The sequence below is a fragment of the Rana temporaria genome, chromosome 5, assembly GCF_905171775.1.
Source record: "Rana temporaria chromosome 5, aRanTem1.1, whole genome shotgun sequence".
NCBI classification, from domain to species: domain Eukaryota; kingdom Metazoa; phylum Chordata; class Amphibia; order Anura; family Ranidae; genus Rana; species Rana temporaria.
Genome location: NC_053493.1, coordinates 250,583,455 through 250,601,277, shown reverse-complemented (window position 1 = coordinate 250,601,277; position 17,823 = coordinate 250,583,455). Strand labels below are relative to the sequence as shown.

General features: G+C 42.3%; 1 protein-coding gene across 2 annotated transcripts in view; it reads right to left on the bottom strand.

The window, feature by feature from the left end:
• Positions 1–14,639, bottom strand: part of LOC120940707 (N-acetyllactosaminide beta-1,6-N-acetylglucosaminyl-transferase-like) — a 105,305-nt gene extending 90,666 nt beyond the window's left edge. The window contains exon 1 of one of the 2 annotated variants that reach the window (XM_040353710.1): positions 13,328–14,639. In XM_040353710.1, the coding sequence (XP_040209644.1) occupies positions 13,328–14,243 (916 nt within the window). In that variant the 5' untranslated portion in view covers positions 14,244–14,639. The remainder of the gene's footprint in view (positions 1–13,327) is intronic. The other variant, XM_040353709.1, reaches the window with a different exon arrangement.
• Positions 14,640–17,823: the final 3,184 nt, after the last annotated feature.

The window sequence follows — 17,823 nt, the reverse complement described above, 5'->3', positions numbered from 1 at the left end:
CAGGTGTATTAGCTAGCATAACTTGGTTGCAGTACAGGAGCTCCAGACCAGCGTGCATTCCACAGACTGAAACTTTGCAACCGGAAATGACGTGAGTGTGTGCCAAGCTCCGCCTTACGCGTTTTGTCATAGGACGTCCTGTACAGCATTTCATTTTCACTGGAATTTTTTTCACTGGAATTTGTTAATGCAATCATTTATTTCCACAACGAATTTAAATTTACTGTAATTAATTTCTTCTGCACATGTATTATGTATTAACTAGGATGAATTGTTTCGGATGAAATTTGGGTGAAACTGCTGATCTGATGAGAGTATTTATTACTACGCACATTTATTTTTAACATTTCAGGTTGGCACACCAGTTTGCAACCAGCAAAACCAATAGAGCATTACTAGTATATTTTATTTTTAGGCACAGGGTCAGAACACCCTTTATAATATCTTCTTCATATTGTGATCAATCACATTACCTATCACTCATTATTTATTTATATAAGAGTGACTCACTTTAAAAAAGTACCCTTCAGGTGACGGTAGTGTTTATCACCTATCAATTGCAAACTCACCTGGGAAGAGTGACTCTCTGTGGAGGATCACTCTTAAGGTGATGGGCATCCCTATATTCATATAATATTTTTTAATACTGGTACTCCGGTTGGAGCCCCTTAGGGGAGGCAGCAGCCCAGCCTACACTTAAGCGTGTAATCTATATATATAAAACTCAACGTGTCTGTGTGTGTATGTATGTATGTATGTATGTATGTATGTATGTATGTTCCAGCATCACGTCCAAACGGCTAAAGATATTAACATGAAACTTGGCACACATGTTACTTATATGTCAGCAACAAACATAGGATAGGTGGTTTAACCCTTACCCACCCCCATTTGCCATGGTCGGGGTTTTTCTTTAAAGTCCCATTCAACTCTATGGGAAATACATGTTACTTCATGTTCCAGCATCACGTCCAAACGGCTAAAGATATTAACATGAAACTTGGCACACATGTTACTTATATGTCAGCAACAAACATAGGATAGGTGGTTTAACCCTTACCCACCCCCATTTGCCATGGTCGGGGTTTTCCTTTAAAATCCCATTCAACTCTATGGGAAATACATGTTACTTCATAACTTCCAAACGGCTGTAGATATTTCGATAACACTTGGTCACATGTTACTTATATGTCCACTTAAACTATAGGATAGTTAATTTATCCCTTAACTACCCCCATTTCTGAGGGTCAGGGTTTTTGTTTAAAGTCCCATGCAAATCAATGGGAAATGTATGTTCCCACATAACTTCTGTACGCCTGGAGATATTCCAATAATACCTGGTACACATATTACTTATATGCCAAATAAAAATATATCACAGTTAAATTAACCCTTACCTACACCCTTATATAAAAGATGGGTATATTTATATTACTATGATTTTCCTCCCCAAAAGGTTAAGATAGGAAGACCGGGCAACGCCGGGTATTCAGCTAGTATAACAATATATATACTAATATTCCCCTGTCCACACTCCTGTGAGAGCCATGTGGAGCTGTAAATTCCCCCGGCTGGTCCATAACTTCTTCTGCACATAAACATACGATACATCCCATTTAATGCTATGGAGAAGTTGTCTATCAGGTATCTGAAGGATAGACTTCCTCCCCCATAGAAATAAATGGGATTTCTTGTGGATGCGCAGAAGTAGTACAGGGCAGCTTGGGAGAGTCTGCCGCAGCTACTCTCTACCATTCCTTTTTGGCCGCTGGTTATGTAACTCCTGCACATGTGATAAGGAATAACACTGTCCTGGGCTTCTGGCTTCATTCCCAACATTTAACAGATGCCGGCAGTGTAAAAAAAAAAAAAAAAAAACAATTGCTAGGAGCAAGAGGGAGACGTTTCTTGGCAGAAGACACTTTGCATGTCTCTTCTGCCAAAACCCTACCTCCTAGCAATGTTTTATTTCTGGACTTTAGTTCTACTAAAAATTTTACAAAAACTTCCTTCGTTAAAGTAATCCTTTAAGTATATGAATAAAGCACAATTCAGACTTTTATGTATACATACTGCATGTAAATGATAGGCTTAGGAAGCATCAAAAGTAGGAAGTGCTTACCGTACTCACTTTCTAAAGGGGAACTACTTAAAGACACACTTAGAAAGTGAAAGTAGAACTTGCACACATTTATTGTAATATACTGTATATGACAGATATTATTATATCTATATATTATCATAACTAGTTCGATTTCATCCAGATCAATGCATGATGAGGAATCAGCTTTTTTTTTAAATGTGATCACTAGACAGTTGTTACTCTTTAGGTATAGCTTAATTCTCAGGCCCCTTTCCCACCAGTGGACCAATCGTTTTTCATGCGGACCCGATCAGACCACCCATTGTTCTCGACGGTGCAGGAGATGTCAGCGAACATGTGACTGCTGTCCCCTGCTGGCATCTAATCCGCTAAAAACAGACAGATGGGGATACGTTCGCCATCCATCCATCGGGCGGATCAGATCGAATGGCTATCAAAAGGAAATGGACAGGCGTTCCATTTTCATCCAACCACCCCATATAGAACAGCAGGCTGTGTCAGTGTCTGCTCTGCATGGCAAAGCGGACACGGACCTGTCATCCGCCTACTCAGTGGGGATCAGCAAAGAGATCCCCCGCTGAGCAGGCAGATCCACTTGGATGGATTCCGCCCCATGTGAAAAGGGTCTAATGCTTGCACAGTAAAGGGTCTTGTCTTTTTCTGTAAAGAAGGGGCAATAATCCTAAATTAATTGCAGTTTTTTATTAACATATAAAGCAGAACTTTACTCAATCAACATTGACCATTTTTATTTCTTAATTTTAAGTCTTATGCTGCTTGCTAGATAGCAAAGTATATAATATTTACTTGTTTTAAACTTTTTTTTTACATTTCAGTTACTTCCTGGTTTTCAGGCCTAGGCAAATTATGTCATATATTCCATTAGACTTCAGGAGGGGAGGAGTTTTTTTTCAGTTAAAGCGGAAGTAAACCCATCCATTTACCAGTTTCAAAAAGGTTTCATTTCTGGCATGTGATGGAAATGTAACACTCCTATTGGTTGTGCTCTAAACCAAACTGTTAAACCATCCAATGGCTGGTGTCATAACTGATTACATGTACAGCATCAAGTGAGGCCCGGAGTGGAGAGAACAGAGAGAAAAATGATGGAGGGCTGGGACATGACCAGGTGCAAGGGAGCCTGCACAGGGTTAAGTTTCTGGTGGGAAGAGTGAAAGGAGGGGCAGACCGGAAAAGTGAGTGAGAGGGAGGAGCGGTATAAAAAGGGGAGGTGGTGACTGGTGGCACAGTCGGGCAGGAAAACAAAACAAGAGGAGGCAGTTTTCCCACCCACCCTCCCTATGTTTGTATTGTTGTGTGGTTTGTTTTGTTTCTTTTCTTTCAGGATTTCTGGATGCGGGTCATCATAACAGCAGTGGAACGGTGGTGTCCTTGGTCTTTGATGGTGGAAGATAACAGATCTGGTGGAAGTGTGGGGGGTTCATCTGTGGTATGGGCCCCTCTGGGGTATTCCAGTGGAACGGTGTCTGCTGGAATATGGGTATGGTGGTACTGCGGGGAAAAAGGGGTTGTCTCCGAGCTGTGATACGGCTGGAGGCCTGGTATGGTAAAATGGTCCCGCAGTGTAGTGGTGGTAATGTTTTAATGTTGGGGTGCCGTCAAAGACCAACAGGCTGTGTGTGTTAAAAAAGTTGCCATTAAAATGTTTATTTGGAAATGATTTAATTATTTTGGTAATAATAAAAAGGCTGTTATGGTCAGTTATACTCCAAACTCAGGTGTGGTTTCGTTATTATGGTTAAGTGAAGGGGGTGGGGAGGGGGAAAGGGTATTGGGAGGAAAAAGGGATATGGTAATAGGGATATCCTGACTACACTGGTCAAGTGAGGCCCGGAGTGGAGAGAACAGAGAGAAAAATAATGGAGGGCTGGGACATGACCAGGTGCAAGGGAGCCTGCACAGGGTTAAGTTTCTGGTGGGAAGAGTGAAAGGAGGGGCAGACCGGAAAAGTGAGTGAGGGGGAGGAGCGGTATAAAAAGGGGAGGTGGTGACTGGTGGCACAGTCGGGCAGGAAAACAAAACAAGAGGAGGCAGTTTTCCCACCCACCCTCCCTATGTTTGTATTGTTGTGTGGTTTGTTTTGTTTCTTTTCTTTCAGGATTTCTGGATGCGGGTCATCATAACAGCAGTGGAACGGCGGTGTCCTTGGTCTTTGATGGTGGAAGATAACAGATCTGGTGGAAGTGTGGGGGGTTCATCTGTGGTATGGGCCCCTCTGGGGTATTCCAGTGGAACGGTGTCTGCTGGAATATGGGTATGGTGGTACTGCGGGGAAAAAGGGGTTGTCTCCGAGCTGTGATACGGCTGGAGGCCTGGTATGGTAAAATGGTCCCGCAGTGTAGTGGTGGTAATGTTTTAATTTTGGGGTGCCGTCAAAGACCAACAGGCTGTGTGTGTTAAAAAAGTTGCCATTAAAATGTTTATTTGGAAATGATTTAATTATTTTGGTAATAATAAAAAGGCTGTTATGGCCAGTTATACTCCAAACTCAGGTGTGGTTTCGTTATTATGGTTAAGTGAAGGGGGTGGGGAGGGGGAAAGGGTATTGGGAGGAAAAAGGGATATGATAATAGGGATATCCTGACTACACTGGTCAAGTGAGGCCCGGAGTGGAGAGAACAGAGAGAAAAATAATGGAGGGCTGGGACATGACCAGGTGCAAGGGAGCCTGCACAGGGTTAAGTTTCTGGTGGGAAGAGTGAAAGGAGGGGCAGACTGGAAAAGTGAGTGAGGGGGAGGAGCGGTATAAAAAGGGGAGGTGGTGACTGGTGGCACAGTCGGGCAGGAAGACAGAACAGAAGGAGGCAGTTTTATGGTAATAGAGATATCCTGACTACACTGGTCATGGCAGTTGTAAGTTAAAGCGGGGGTTCACCCTTAGAGGGCACTTTTCCCCCTTAGATTCCTGCTCGTTATTACTAGGGGAATCGGCTATTTATTTAAAAATAGGTGCAGTACTTACCCGTTTACGAGACGCATCCTCTCCGTCGCTTCCGGGTATGGGCTGCGGGAATGGGCGTTCCTTCTTGATTGACAGGTTTCCGAGAGGCTTCCGACGGTCGCATCCATCGCGTCACGATTTTCCGAAAGAAGCCGAACGTCGGTGCGCAGGCGCAGTATAGAGCCGCACCGACGTTCGGCTTCTTTCGGCTACGAGTGACGCGATGGATGCGACCGTCGGAAGCCTCTCGGAAGACTGTCAATCAAGAAGGAACGCCCGCTCCCGAAGACCATACCCGGAAGCGACGGAAGAAGATGCAGCTCGAAAACGGGTAAGTACTGCACCTATTTTAATACAAATAGCCGATTCCCCTAGACCGAACGAGCAGGAATCTAGGGGAAGAAAAAAAATTTTTTTAGAAATGGGTGAACTCCCGCTTTAAACAAGGGCAAAGATGGCAGCTGAAAACGATACCACACCATGGATTCCGGAGATAAAAGCTACCTCAATCTTCTGCCTGCCCAAACTCATAATGACCACAGCCCGAAATGCTGGGGGGTGCTGGTTCAAAGTTGTTTCTTAGCAAAATAAAGCATAGAGACATGGATGGATGGGGTTATTTGCTTTAAATATTAAAAATGAATTAAAAAGCAATTTGTAAATGCAGATTCCAAGCTGCTCAACTTTAGGAAAAAAGTTATTTCATACAATAACTTCAGTTACAAATCATTAGTAAAACCTTATCTGGAATATGCAGTTCACTTTTGAGAACCAGGTTACAAAAAAAGATATCGAAGAACTGGAGAAAGTACAGAGAAGGGCAACCAAACTTAAAAGAGATATGGAGGAGATCAGGTATAAAGAAAGTTTGGCTGAACCATATTTTTTCTCTCTTGAAAAGAAGACATTAAGGGGGGATATGAACATCATGTACAGTATAAATATAAACATAAATGGTCCATATAGTGAACTTGGTGTAGAGGTATTCACTTTCAGGTCATTAAAGGGAACAAGGGGGCACTGTTTACGTCTGGAGGAAAAGCGATTTAACCCCTGCATACGGAAAGGCTTTTCCACACTAAAAGCTGCGAAAATATAAAATGGACCCCCTCAAGAACTAGTTCTGGCTAGCTCACTAGATATTTTTTTTAAACAAACTGTACCAATTGCTAAATGCTCAAAATATAACTGGATATAAAAGTGGAAGTAAAGTTGTTGTTTAACCGCTTAAGGACCACCCCACGTACATTTACTATGGCAGGGCGACCCTTTAGCGCAAAATCACATACATGTATGTGATTTTTATCTTAGGTTCTTGTGTGCACGCGCGTGTGCACTACCGGAGCCCCGCTCCCACTGTAATTGGAAACAGCGGGAGCCAATTAGCGGGTCTGGAGATCGTTTGTAGAGAGGCAGAAGGGTGGTCTGCCTATGTTAATAAGGCAGACCGCTGTTCTGCCAGAAAGATGGATCTCTGTTTTCCTATGTTAATAAGACAGACCGCTGTTCTGCCAGAAAGATGGATCTCTGTTTTCCTTTAGGCAAAACACTCCCCTAACAGTTAGAAAGCACACATTTAACCTTTTGATTGCCCCTTATGTTAACTCCTTCCCTGCAAGTGTCATTTATACAGTGACAGTGTATATTCTTAGCACTGATCACTGTATTAGTGTCACTGGCCCTCAAAAAGTGTGATTTGTCCACCACAAGGTCGCAGTCCCGCTAAGGAAATCGCTGGTTCCGCCATTACTAGTAAAAAATATTTAAAAAATAAAAAGTCCCTAAATCTAGCCCATACTGTAGTTTGTAGATGCTATAACTTTTGAACAAACCAATCAATATCCGCTTATTGGGATTTTTTTTTTACTAAAAATGTGTAGCAGAATACATATTGGCCTAAATTTATGAAAAAATTCGATCTTTTACATTTTTTTTTATTGGAAATCTTTTATAGCAGAAAGTAAAAAATATGGTTGTTTTTTTTTCAAAATTGTCGGTCTTTTGTTTATAGCGCAAAAAATAAAAACCACAGAGGTGATCAAATCCCACTAAAAGAAAGCTCTATTTGTGGGGAAAAAAAAAGGACATCAACTTTATTTGGGTACAGTGTCACAACGGCCGCGTAATTATCAGTTAAAATAAAGCAGTGCCGTTTCGCAAATACTGTCCTGGTCAAGAAGGAGGTGAAACCTTCCAGAGCTGAAGTGGTTAAACAAGAGGCTGACAGGCAGGGTATTTATGACAGAAAAGAGCCTATTGGTCTCTTCTGCCATAAATGCATGCTTCTGCCAGTCAGATGTCATGTTCATTGAGCCGCTCATGTGCAATTCAGCAAACATTTACAGTCCTGATGGGCACCAACCTGTGCCGCGGTGATGTGACTCGTGTGCGCATGTGCGGTAGTGGTGTCATTGCGGCTTGGCCTATCAAAGGTCTGAAGGAACAGGACTCGGTAGGTAGACTGGGCGAAGATAAAAGTGTCGGGGGCCCGCCGGATTGGTCCCAACTGAATGCTGAAGCACAACATATGGCAGGTAAGTCTGCCATAATGTACTATTATGCTGTGCATACTAGTACATTATGTCATAACCCACCTGGGGGGCCCTAAAAAAATGTTTTATAGCGGACCTTACTTTAACATTAATAGGTCATAACACCAGGGATTCCGAGAATATCTGATTGTCACCTGGGGGATCAGGAAGCAAGAAATTTTACCCCCCACTGGAGCGAATTGGACCACGCTTTATTGGGGTTTTGCCTTCCTTTGGGGATATTATGGGTTTATTTTGTCAACTTGACTGTGAAACTATGTAACATAGATAAATAATTAATCGGCATTTTTTATGTTAAAACATCCCAGTTTCTGAGAAAATTATCTTTTAAACTTGGTGATGTCATAGGTCTCATTTTACAACTGCAGCTATGACTGGGCACTCGAAGGAGGAATCAATCCAGTATCTGTAGAAGGATGTGGTTCATCTCTGTGTATCACCTGAGGGTTGTCACTTTGCTGGGAATATGTGAACCTTTACAACCACTTTAATGCTAGCCATACACCAGTCAAAAAAATAAAATGGTAATGACCGATTTTTGGACAATACATTTTTTCATTATTGCATTATTTTGGTCCCTATTTTTCTTAATTTCATTTTTTCTTGGAACGTTCACGTAAAAAAAAAAAAATGGGTATAAAAAATTGCCTATCTTGATGGTTGTATGTTTCTTGTATGTACTATTGCTATGCTCTTTATTGTTGACACAAACGTTTATCTTCCAGGTTAAAGTTTTTTTCCCACATGCGCAATACCAACAGTTCTTTTTATAGTGGTTGAGAAACATATTAATCTTTAGATTTATTGTCTGTTTGGCAGATGTTTTCTAGATGTTTCCTTCTATTTTTTTGGATCAAAAGCGTCATAACCGATTATTGATTTGTGCCCATTAACTGAACGAAAAACAAACAACCTGTCCAAATGACAGATTTTTGAACACTCTTTTGTCTAATCTGTATGGGCACCATAAGGAAGTCTTTGTGAGTGATAAGTGCTTCCATAAATCATGCCTGCTTTTTTGCTACTGTATACATGAAAAGTAACGCTTATACTATACTAACCACTTGCAAATATTATCCTTGTAAGCACAAACTTAGCAACCATCTGTACATAGCCCATTGGCCATAAAAACTATCCAGTGAGAATGAGTGCACTAGAGGTCTTCAGATCCACACACCTGCCATGAAACAAATGTTTGTGCTGCCATTTGTTATGTGTACTGGTGTGCATCCCATTACCGGCTGACAACTTTTTCTGGTAAAAATCTACCGTAATTCAGTGCCTTTTTCAGAGCTGCTGGATATTGCTCTGAAAGGCTGTGTTCCAGAGCTGTGAGAGTTTTCTGCAGCTTCTGTTACTGAGAAAAGTTGCACCATTCGCCCCTGCTGCTTTTGCACTCCCTGCAATTCACAGACTCATACCATTATTCTCCTTCAAGGCATCACATTCTGTGAATGGGTGGTGGAGATCCTGTCATTCCACTGATTCTACTTTATTCACAAAATGGGATGCACTGCAGGAAAATAATAATATAACTTTTGTGAACTTTTCTCAGTAGCAGCAGCTGTTTTTAAAGGTGTTTGTAAAGGTTCAGCTTTTTTTTAATATAACAAATATGTTATACTAACTTACCCTTGCACAGAGTGGCCCTGAGTGGCCCAGAGTGGCCCAGAGTGGCTTTTCAGATCCCCCGCTGGCACTCCTGGCCCCTCCCACCTGCTGAGTGCCCCCATAGCAAGCTTGTGTGTGCTCACTCCTGAGCTGCCTCTGTGTGTCTATGAGAGTACTGCTCTGCTCGCCCCCACTGCCTCCTCACTGGCTTGTCTCTGAGTATTTGACATATTACATTCACTTCATTCACCTTCAGGCCCCGTACACACGACCGAGTTTCTCGGCATAATTCAGCCAGAAACTCGAAAGGAGCTGGATTCTGCCGAGAAACTCGGTCGTGTGTACACTTTTCAGCGAGGAAGCCAACGAGGAACTCGTCGGGCCAAATAGAGAACATGTTCTCTATTTCCTCGTTGTTCATTGAGGAAAGTCGGCCCGCTGAGATCCTCAGCGGCTTCAACACTGAACTCGACGAGGAACTCGATGTGTTTGGCACGTCGAGTTGCTCGGACGTGTGTACGGAGCCTCAGTGATATTGACATACACTTGCAATTTTGAAAAAATCCCAATAGAGTGAAACCTTGGTTTACAAAATAAAACATTTCTTCATCAGTTTAGGCCAATATGTATTCTACATATTTTTGGTAAAATAAATTGCAATATGTGTATATTGATTTGTTTGCGTAAAAATTATAGCGTCTACAAATAGGGGATATATTTATGGCATTTTTTCTTATTCATTTTTTTTTTTTTACTAGTAATGGGGGTGATCAGTGATTTTTAGCGGGACTGCGACATTGTGATGGACAAATCGGAAACTTTTGACACTTTTTTGGGACCATTGACATTAATACAGCGATCAAGGCTAAAATAGCCACTGATTACTGTATAAATGTGACTGGCAAAAAAGGGGTTAACAGTAGGGGGCGATCAAGGGGTTAAGTGTTCCCTAGGGGTGTGTTTCTAACTGTGGGGGGATGGGACTGACAAGGAGTAGAGAGAGATCACTAGGAACAGCAGTTCTCTCTCTACTTCCCTGACAGAACGGGGATCTGTCTGTTTACATTGACAGTTCCCCTTTCTGGCTCTCGGAGGAGTGATCATGGGTCACCAGCAGACATCGCAGCCGATGGCCATGCGCATCAGCTCCGGTGCCACACGTGCCCCCCTTGAGCTCTTAAAGCGCCCGACGTACACCTACGGCAATTCGCGCAGCCGTGCCAACCTGCCACAGTATAATGACGGCGGCTGGTCGGCAAGCAGTTAAAGTCTCAAGGTCAAAATTTTCTGTATTTGGAGCCAATGAGAAGGTCAGAGACCAGGAAAAGTTTCTGCTCTCATGCATATTGCAGGATCGTGCTCAAGTGAGTATAAGGGGGGCTGAGAGGGAAGCTGCACACTAAAGGCTTTTTACCTTCATGCATAAAACCTTCGCAAAGCTGGAAGGCAGCTGCTCAGTGCTGAATCCGGTGGCTCTGAAGAAGGCACTAAACCATAGATTTTTACCAGAAGCAGCCGCCGACATGTAATGGGACAAACACCATTACAAATAACTAAGATGGTTGGCGCTGTATCCCAAAACCCCACCACCTAAACACCACCTTTAAAAATATTAGTTCACTGAATGTCATGATTTAGCATTGGCTTCAAGCGGTATTAAACCCCAAATCAAATGTTTATTATATTGCAGCTTATCAATTCTTAGATGTGATGGCTGCATTCATTTTCTTTTAGGCTGCATTCACACCTAGGCGTACTGAATCGCGGCGTTTTGTCCCGCGAATTGCGGCGGCAAATAGCAGCGTTTTGTACCGCGATTCGCGGCGACAAAACGCCGCGATTGTGAAAGCAGCCTCACCCCCTCTATGGAGATGGTTCACATCTCCTATGCCGAACGCCGAAAGACGCCTGAAAAAAAGGTCCGGGACCTTTTTTCAGGCGGCAGGCGTCAGGCGTCCGGCGTTCGGCGTGGAGATGTGAACCATCTCCATAGCCGACCATGTAAAATCATCCCTCCAGCGTATGAGGGGCGGCTGCGGCGGCGCGCTTCAGGCGTATATACGCCTAGGTGTGAATGCAGCCTTAGGCTGTTGTCTTTCAAAAGAACAAGCTGTCTTGCAGATGTAGCAGGTACAGGGATAAGACAAAACATTTAACACTGATGGAGATGTTAACAATGATCAGCTTTTATTAATTCATGTAAAATCTTTATCCCATGGCTTGCTGTAACTGCCTATAAAGTGTTAGCTGGAGTTAAGCTTGAAATTGTTAAAGTGTTAATCTGCTAGTACATTTAACACCCCCCCCTCCCGCCCCCCGGACTGACAATCCTGCAGCCAAAAGGTGCCCCTGTACTCCTTCATCCTCTAATGCAGAAGGTGTATTACTGGCCATATCACCATGTGAAAACCAAGTAAAACATGTCTAAACAAACTAATGGGGCCACCACATCTAAGGATTGGTAGGCTGAAATATATTACATTATAATACTACTTTAAAGGGGTTGTAAAGGTTTGTTTTTTTATTTTCTAAATTGGTTCCTTTAAGCTAGTGCATTGTTGGTTCACTGACCTTTTCCTTCGATTTGTCTTCTAAAATGTTTTTTTCTTTGTCTGAATTTCTCACTTCCTGTTTCTCCTCAGTAAGCTTGCCCCCATTATCCAAACCGTTCTGGCTGGGGGTTAGTCAGCCAAAACAGCTTACTGAGGAGGAACAGGAAGTGAGAAATTCAGACAAAGAAAGCAGAGAAAAAAAAAACATTTAGAAGGGAAAAATCGAAGGAAAAGGTAAGTGAACCAACAATGCACCTATGCAAGTAAGTAAGTATAAGTAAGTGAACCTACTAATATAAGTATAAGCAAGTAATTAAGTATAAGTAAGTGAACCTACTAATATAAGTATAAGCAAGTAATTAAGTATAAGTAAGTGAACCTACTAATATAAGTATAAGCAAGTAATTAAGTATAAGTAAGTGAACCTACTAATAAAAGTATAAGCAAGTAATTAAGTATAAGTAAGTGAACCTACAATGAACCTATTTAGAAAATAAAAAACAAACCTTTACAACCCCTTTAAGCTTTTTTGAATCAGTGATTTAGAACACATATAGAAATAATGCATTCTTATTCTAACCTTTACTGGATGTCTACTCATTTAGGGTCTTTGAGGCCGTGTACACACGGTCGGTCCAAACCGATGAAAACGGACTGAAGTTCACTTTCATCGGTCCAAACCGCCCGTGTGTACGCCCCATCGGTCTGTTGTCCTTCGGTCCAAAAAAAGAGAACTTTCTTTAAAATCGAACCGATGGACGGCTGACCGATAGGTCAAAACCGATGGTTAGTACGCAAAAGCATCGGTTCAAAACCCGCGCATGCTCAGAATCAAGTCGACGCATGCTTGGAAGCATTGAACTTCGTTTTTTTCAGCACGCTGTGTTTTTTACGTCACCGCGTTCTGACCCAATCGGTTTTGAAAACGATGGTGTGTACACAGTCTGCTTCAGCGGTGAACCGATGAAAACAGTCCATCGGACCATTCTCATCGGATGGACTGATCGTGTGTACGCGGCCTGACTCAAAAGAAGCATATCCAGACATCACAAAGCAACCAGGGTTTTCAGTTGGCCATCAAAGGCAGCTCAAGGTTTTTTTTTTTTTCTTTGTGACAGGTGCACTTTAATGACTTTTCGTACAAGTATTTAATGTTTCCTCCTTGTGAAACAGATGGCTTCAGACCCATAAACTGATATGTTTCACATGTATTGCCAAAGCACAAATGGTGTTTACAACAACATAACACACTATACAAAACATAGCAAAAAAAAGTCAGTTTGTGTTTACCTTCAACACCGTGGAAGCAGGGCTCTTAGGAGTTGTAGGACTCTAACATCGTCTCAATGTACCCCAAAAGCTACTTTTGTACTTTACTGAGGACTGTTATACTTTGGTGTTATGTTTGCACTTGTGATATAAACAAGACCAAGGATAAATCCAAGGAAGGATCCAAGCTTTACTCACCGGCCAGGTACTATCCCGTACCTTGTTTTTTAACCCAATAAACAAACTGAACAAGGAGTTGTAGGACACTGTTACATACCTGGAATTCTATTCAGGGTCACCCAGTAGTGTTCATCGGGGCTGTAAGTGTCCTTAGACCATTTCAGTAGATCTACGGCTCTCTGGTCTTCCATGATGAACTTAGTAAACTCCTTTGTCAGCGCAACATACGCAGTGCCGAAATAAATAGTGATGTTGTGCGGAGGAGGGGGCTTCAAGGTTTTAGTCCTTAGTACATTGGAATGTACGATATCCTCACGGTGGACATATTTAGTCCGAGGGATGGCATGACCGGGGGGCAGCACCCCAGGCGTGATATTTTTCCCTTTAAATTTTTTCAAGTGCTCCATCACCTCCTTATTTGTCTTTAAAGGGAAATCCTGTCCGCACGCATTGATGACATATTTCCATTGGACCTCTGATTTTAGCAGATCTTTCATGCAGTTCAGATCCGCCTCGAGTCTCGATATCCCGGCATACACCACCGGCTCCATTTTCGAGGCGAAAAACGCATTAGGAAAGCAATCCACTAAATCACTTACCGCCTGCAAGTAATCCGCGCTTGCCTTCTCATCCACATGGATGCAGTATATGTTTTGCGGCATATAGATGGCTCTGAACAGTCTCTCGAACGTTTCAAATTCTTTATGTACTGTCATCATATAAGCTAAAGGAAAGGCTGCCTCTTCCTCCGAGAGGGGGTCTGTAATGTAATGATTTTGTCTTTTATATTCTTGACAGTTTGAGCTGTGATACAAGCTTGTCACTGTAGGTTCAAATGAAGGTTTCCTCCCATTAAAAAAAGAATCACAAGCTTCAAGCAGTAGGATTCTTTCTTCGGTGGCGTTATACCAGTGAAAAGCTCTCCAATTTAACAGCTTACTGTTATAGTATAACAACAGGAGCGTCACGCTTAGCACTGGGATTGGGAACATGTATCGCACCCAAGAAGTCATTATTTAAATAAATACAACCATGAAAAAAAAAAAAATGAATAAAATTATACCTCCGCCCAAAGGTTTTTCTCAGTTGCTGTCAGCTCCCAGATTCCCGAGCAGCTCATTGTGACTTTGGGAAGACAGCGAAAAGCGTTTGTCGTCCGCCTGACAATGTGTTTGTGTCATCTCGGTGTTGTTCAGCAGCACCAGCCCTCGTTGTCTGCCTTTCTTCATATGAATTTCTGCAAGCTGCATGAAGCACTGATGACCTTCTGTTCACTTGAGTATTTGCATATGAAACATTCACAGCACTGATTGGTTAAGGCTCTGGCAACCAGCTGCATGTCACTGACTGCGATAATCTGTCCTTTCCCATTCTCCTTGCCTAGATTTCAGCAGCCACATCCAGGCTCTCTCCCTCTTCACTGGGAGCAGATTAACAGGAAACTAAGTAGGTGTAAATACAAGAGGCTCCGTCTGTTTTTCTATTCTTTACGGAAAAAAGTGTATTTCCACTTTTGTAGTCCAGTTTCAGAAATCCCCACGCTATCGGATTGTTATGTGTTCCCATTCACATAGCATGCCTAAAAAAAAAAAAAAAAATATATATATATATATATATATACACACACAAAGAAAATATGTATTTTTTATGCCTGGTACGCAGGATGAGATTATCGGAAGAAGGACCGCCTGTTTTTTTTTTTTTTTTTGTGCGTGCGTGCTAGCCTCATATCGAAAAACAAAAAACGGTTATTAAAATCTTTTTCCTACAACACAATAAAAATGTGGAAGTGGTGTAATGCGTTGTAGTGTATTTCTATTGTATTTTTGGATGACGACTGTACTGATTAAGGGCAAGTTCACACCACCACATGCAGTCCAGTGCGTTTTTGTTCCGCTTCAAAAACGCATGGAAAGTAGGTTAAATGGTTTCCAATGGCATAGTTCACAACAGTGCGGTCAGTTCCAGAATAAAAGTAGACCATGCTGCATTTTTCCTGCACTGGAACGCAGTAACACGCAAATCAAAAACGCACTGGATCCTAGTATGCTGAAAAAAACAACAGGACAAAACAAGGAAAAAAAGTAACTGAAATGCATCCAGAAACACATCAAAAACGCATGGGAACATATCACAAACGCACCGGAACACATCAAAAACGTGCATGCAGAAACTCATCCGGAATTCATCTAGCCGGTTAACGCTCGCCGCATGTACATATACGTCCACAGAATGGCGCGTACAGGCATATGGGCGTACATGTACGTCCCCACCTTTCCGCGGGTCGGTACATGCGGCGGTCGGTAACCCGTCGGTACATGCGGCGGTCGGTAACCCGCGGCGAGCAATCCGGGACGAGGGCGCGGCTATTCGTTTCTAGCCGCCCCCTCGCGATCGCTCCCTGGAGCTGAAGAACGGGGAGAGCCGTATGTAAACACGGCTTCCCTGTGCTTCACTGTGGCGGCTGCATAATGTCGCAGTCACGAAAAAAAACGCTGATCGCCGCCATTAGTAGTAAAGAAAAAAAATTATAATAATACTATCCCCTATTTTGTAAACGCTATAAATTTTGCGCAAACCAATCGATAAACGCTTATTGCGATTTTTTTACCAAAAATAGGTAGAAGAATACGTATCGGCCTAAACTGAGGGAAACATTTTTTTATATATGTTTTTGGGGGATATTTATTATAGCAAAAAGTAAAAAATATTGCATTTTTTCCAAAATTGGCGCTCTATTTTTGTTTATAGCGCAAAAAATAAAAACCGCAGAGGTGATCAAATACCACCAAAAGAAAGCTCTATTTGTGGGGAAAAAAGGACGCCAATTTTGTCTGGGAGCCACGTCGCACGACCGCGCAATTGTCTGTTAAAGCGACGCAGTGCCGAATCGCAAAACCTGGCCTGGGCATTTAGCTGCCTAAAGGTCCGGGGCTTAAGTGGCTAGAGTTCGTTTTTGTGAACTGGCCCTAAATAAGGACATGTGTGTTCCAGTGCGTTTTGGTGTGTTCCAGTGCGTTTTTAATGCTTTTTTACACCGTTCCAGTACAGTCCAGTGCAGGAAAAATGCAGTACGTTCTTGATGCGTTTCAGTGCTTTTTTTTCTCCCTCCATTTGGCGGACTCCGCTCGCTCAGTGGGGAATTGCTCTGCTTATCCCCGCTGAGCAGACAGATGACAGGTCCGTTCTACTTTTTTTTCTGGAACTTGAATGTACTGAAACTGACCGCACTGGTGAAAAATATGCATTTAAAAACCATATATAGGCATTCCCCACTTTTTAAGTACACAATGGGGTTTATTTACTAAAGCTGGAACGTGCAAAATCAGGCTCACTTCTGCATAGAAACCAATGAGCTTCTAACTCCAGCTTGTTAAATTAAGCTTTGGTAATAAAAAATGGAAGCTCATTGGTTTCTATGCAGAAATGAGCTTAAAGCGGTGGTTCCCCTAAAAATAAAATTTTGACATTGCATTTAGCAAATAAATTACAATTAGAATCGGCTTGTTTTATTAAAAAAATACCTCCGTACGTATCGTTTCCTATATTCGGTCCCACCGCCACTTCCGGGTACGATGCAGGCGGTGGGCGTTCCTAATTGATTGACAGGCATCCGACTGACGCATCCATCGCGTCACGAGATGCCGAAAAAAGCCGAACGTCGGTGCGGCTCTATACGGCGCATGCGCACCGATGTTCGGCTTTTTTCGGCATCTCGTGACGCGATGGATGCGTCGTTCGGATGCCTGTCAATCAATTAGGAACGCCCACCGCCTGCATCGTACCCGGAAGTGGCGGTGGGACCGAATATAGGAAACGATACGTACGGAGGTATTTTTTTAATAAAACAAGCCGATTCTAATTGTAATTTATTTGCTAAATGCGATGTCAAAATTTTATTTTTAGGGGAACCACCGCTTTAAGTTTGCACTTTCTAGCTTTAGTAAATTAACCCCATTGTGTACTTAAAAGTGGGGAATGCCTGTAATCCTACTATCCATGCATTTTTGATGCAGAAAATAAATGCACTGGACTGCGTGTGGTATGAACTGACCCTGAACGATAATCATATGGTATCGTATGAGAAAAATATTCGTGCTAATTTTGCATGAACTGTCGTGTTCGGCTCTCGAAAACTGTGTTACAAACGATCAGATTATCATAGGATCGCTTTGAAAATAGTAATTTTGTACAATTTTCTAATAGAGTGGACAGACCTATAGACTGGGTTCACACATGCCAATTTCCACTGCGAATAAAAAAAAGAATTTGTTCAGCGGTTTAGGTGCGTTTTGATGTGAATTTGCAAGGCTCATGCCCCGTACACACCATCACTTTATGTGATGAAAAAAATGACGTTTTTAAAAACGTCACTTTAATTGACCGTGTGTGGGGGAAAACGTTGTTTTATGTCTTCTAAAAAACGACCAAAAAAAATTGAAGCATGCTTCAATTTTATGTGTCATTTTTCAAAACGTCAACTTTTACTTCACAGAAATTGACCGTGTGTAGTAAAAAACGTTGTTTAAAACAAAGTTTTTTCACCCGCGCATGCCCAGAAGCTACTTATGAAGCAAGCTTCAATGGAAAAAG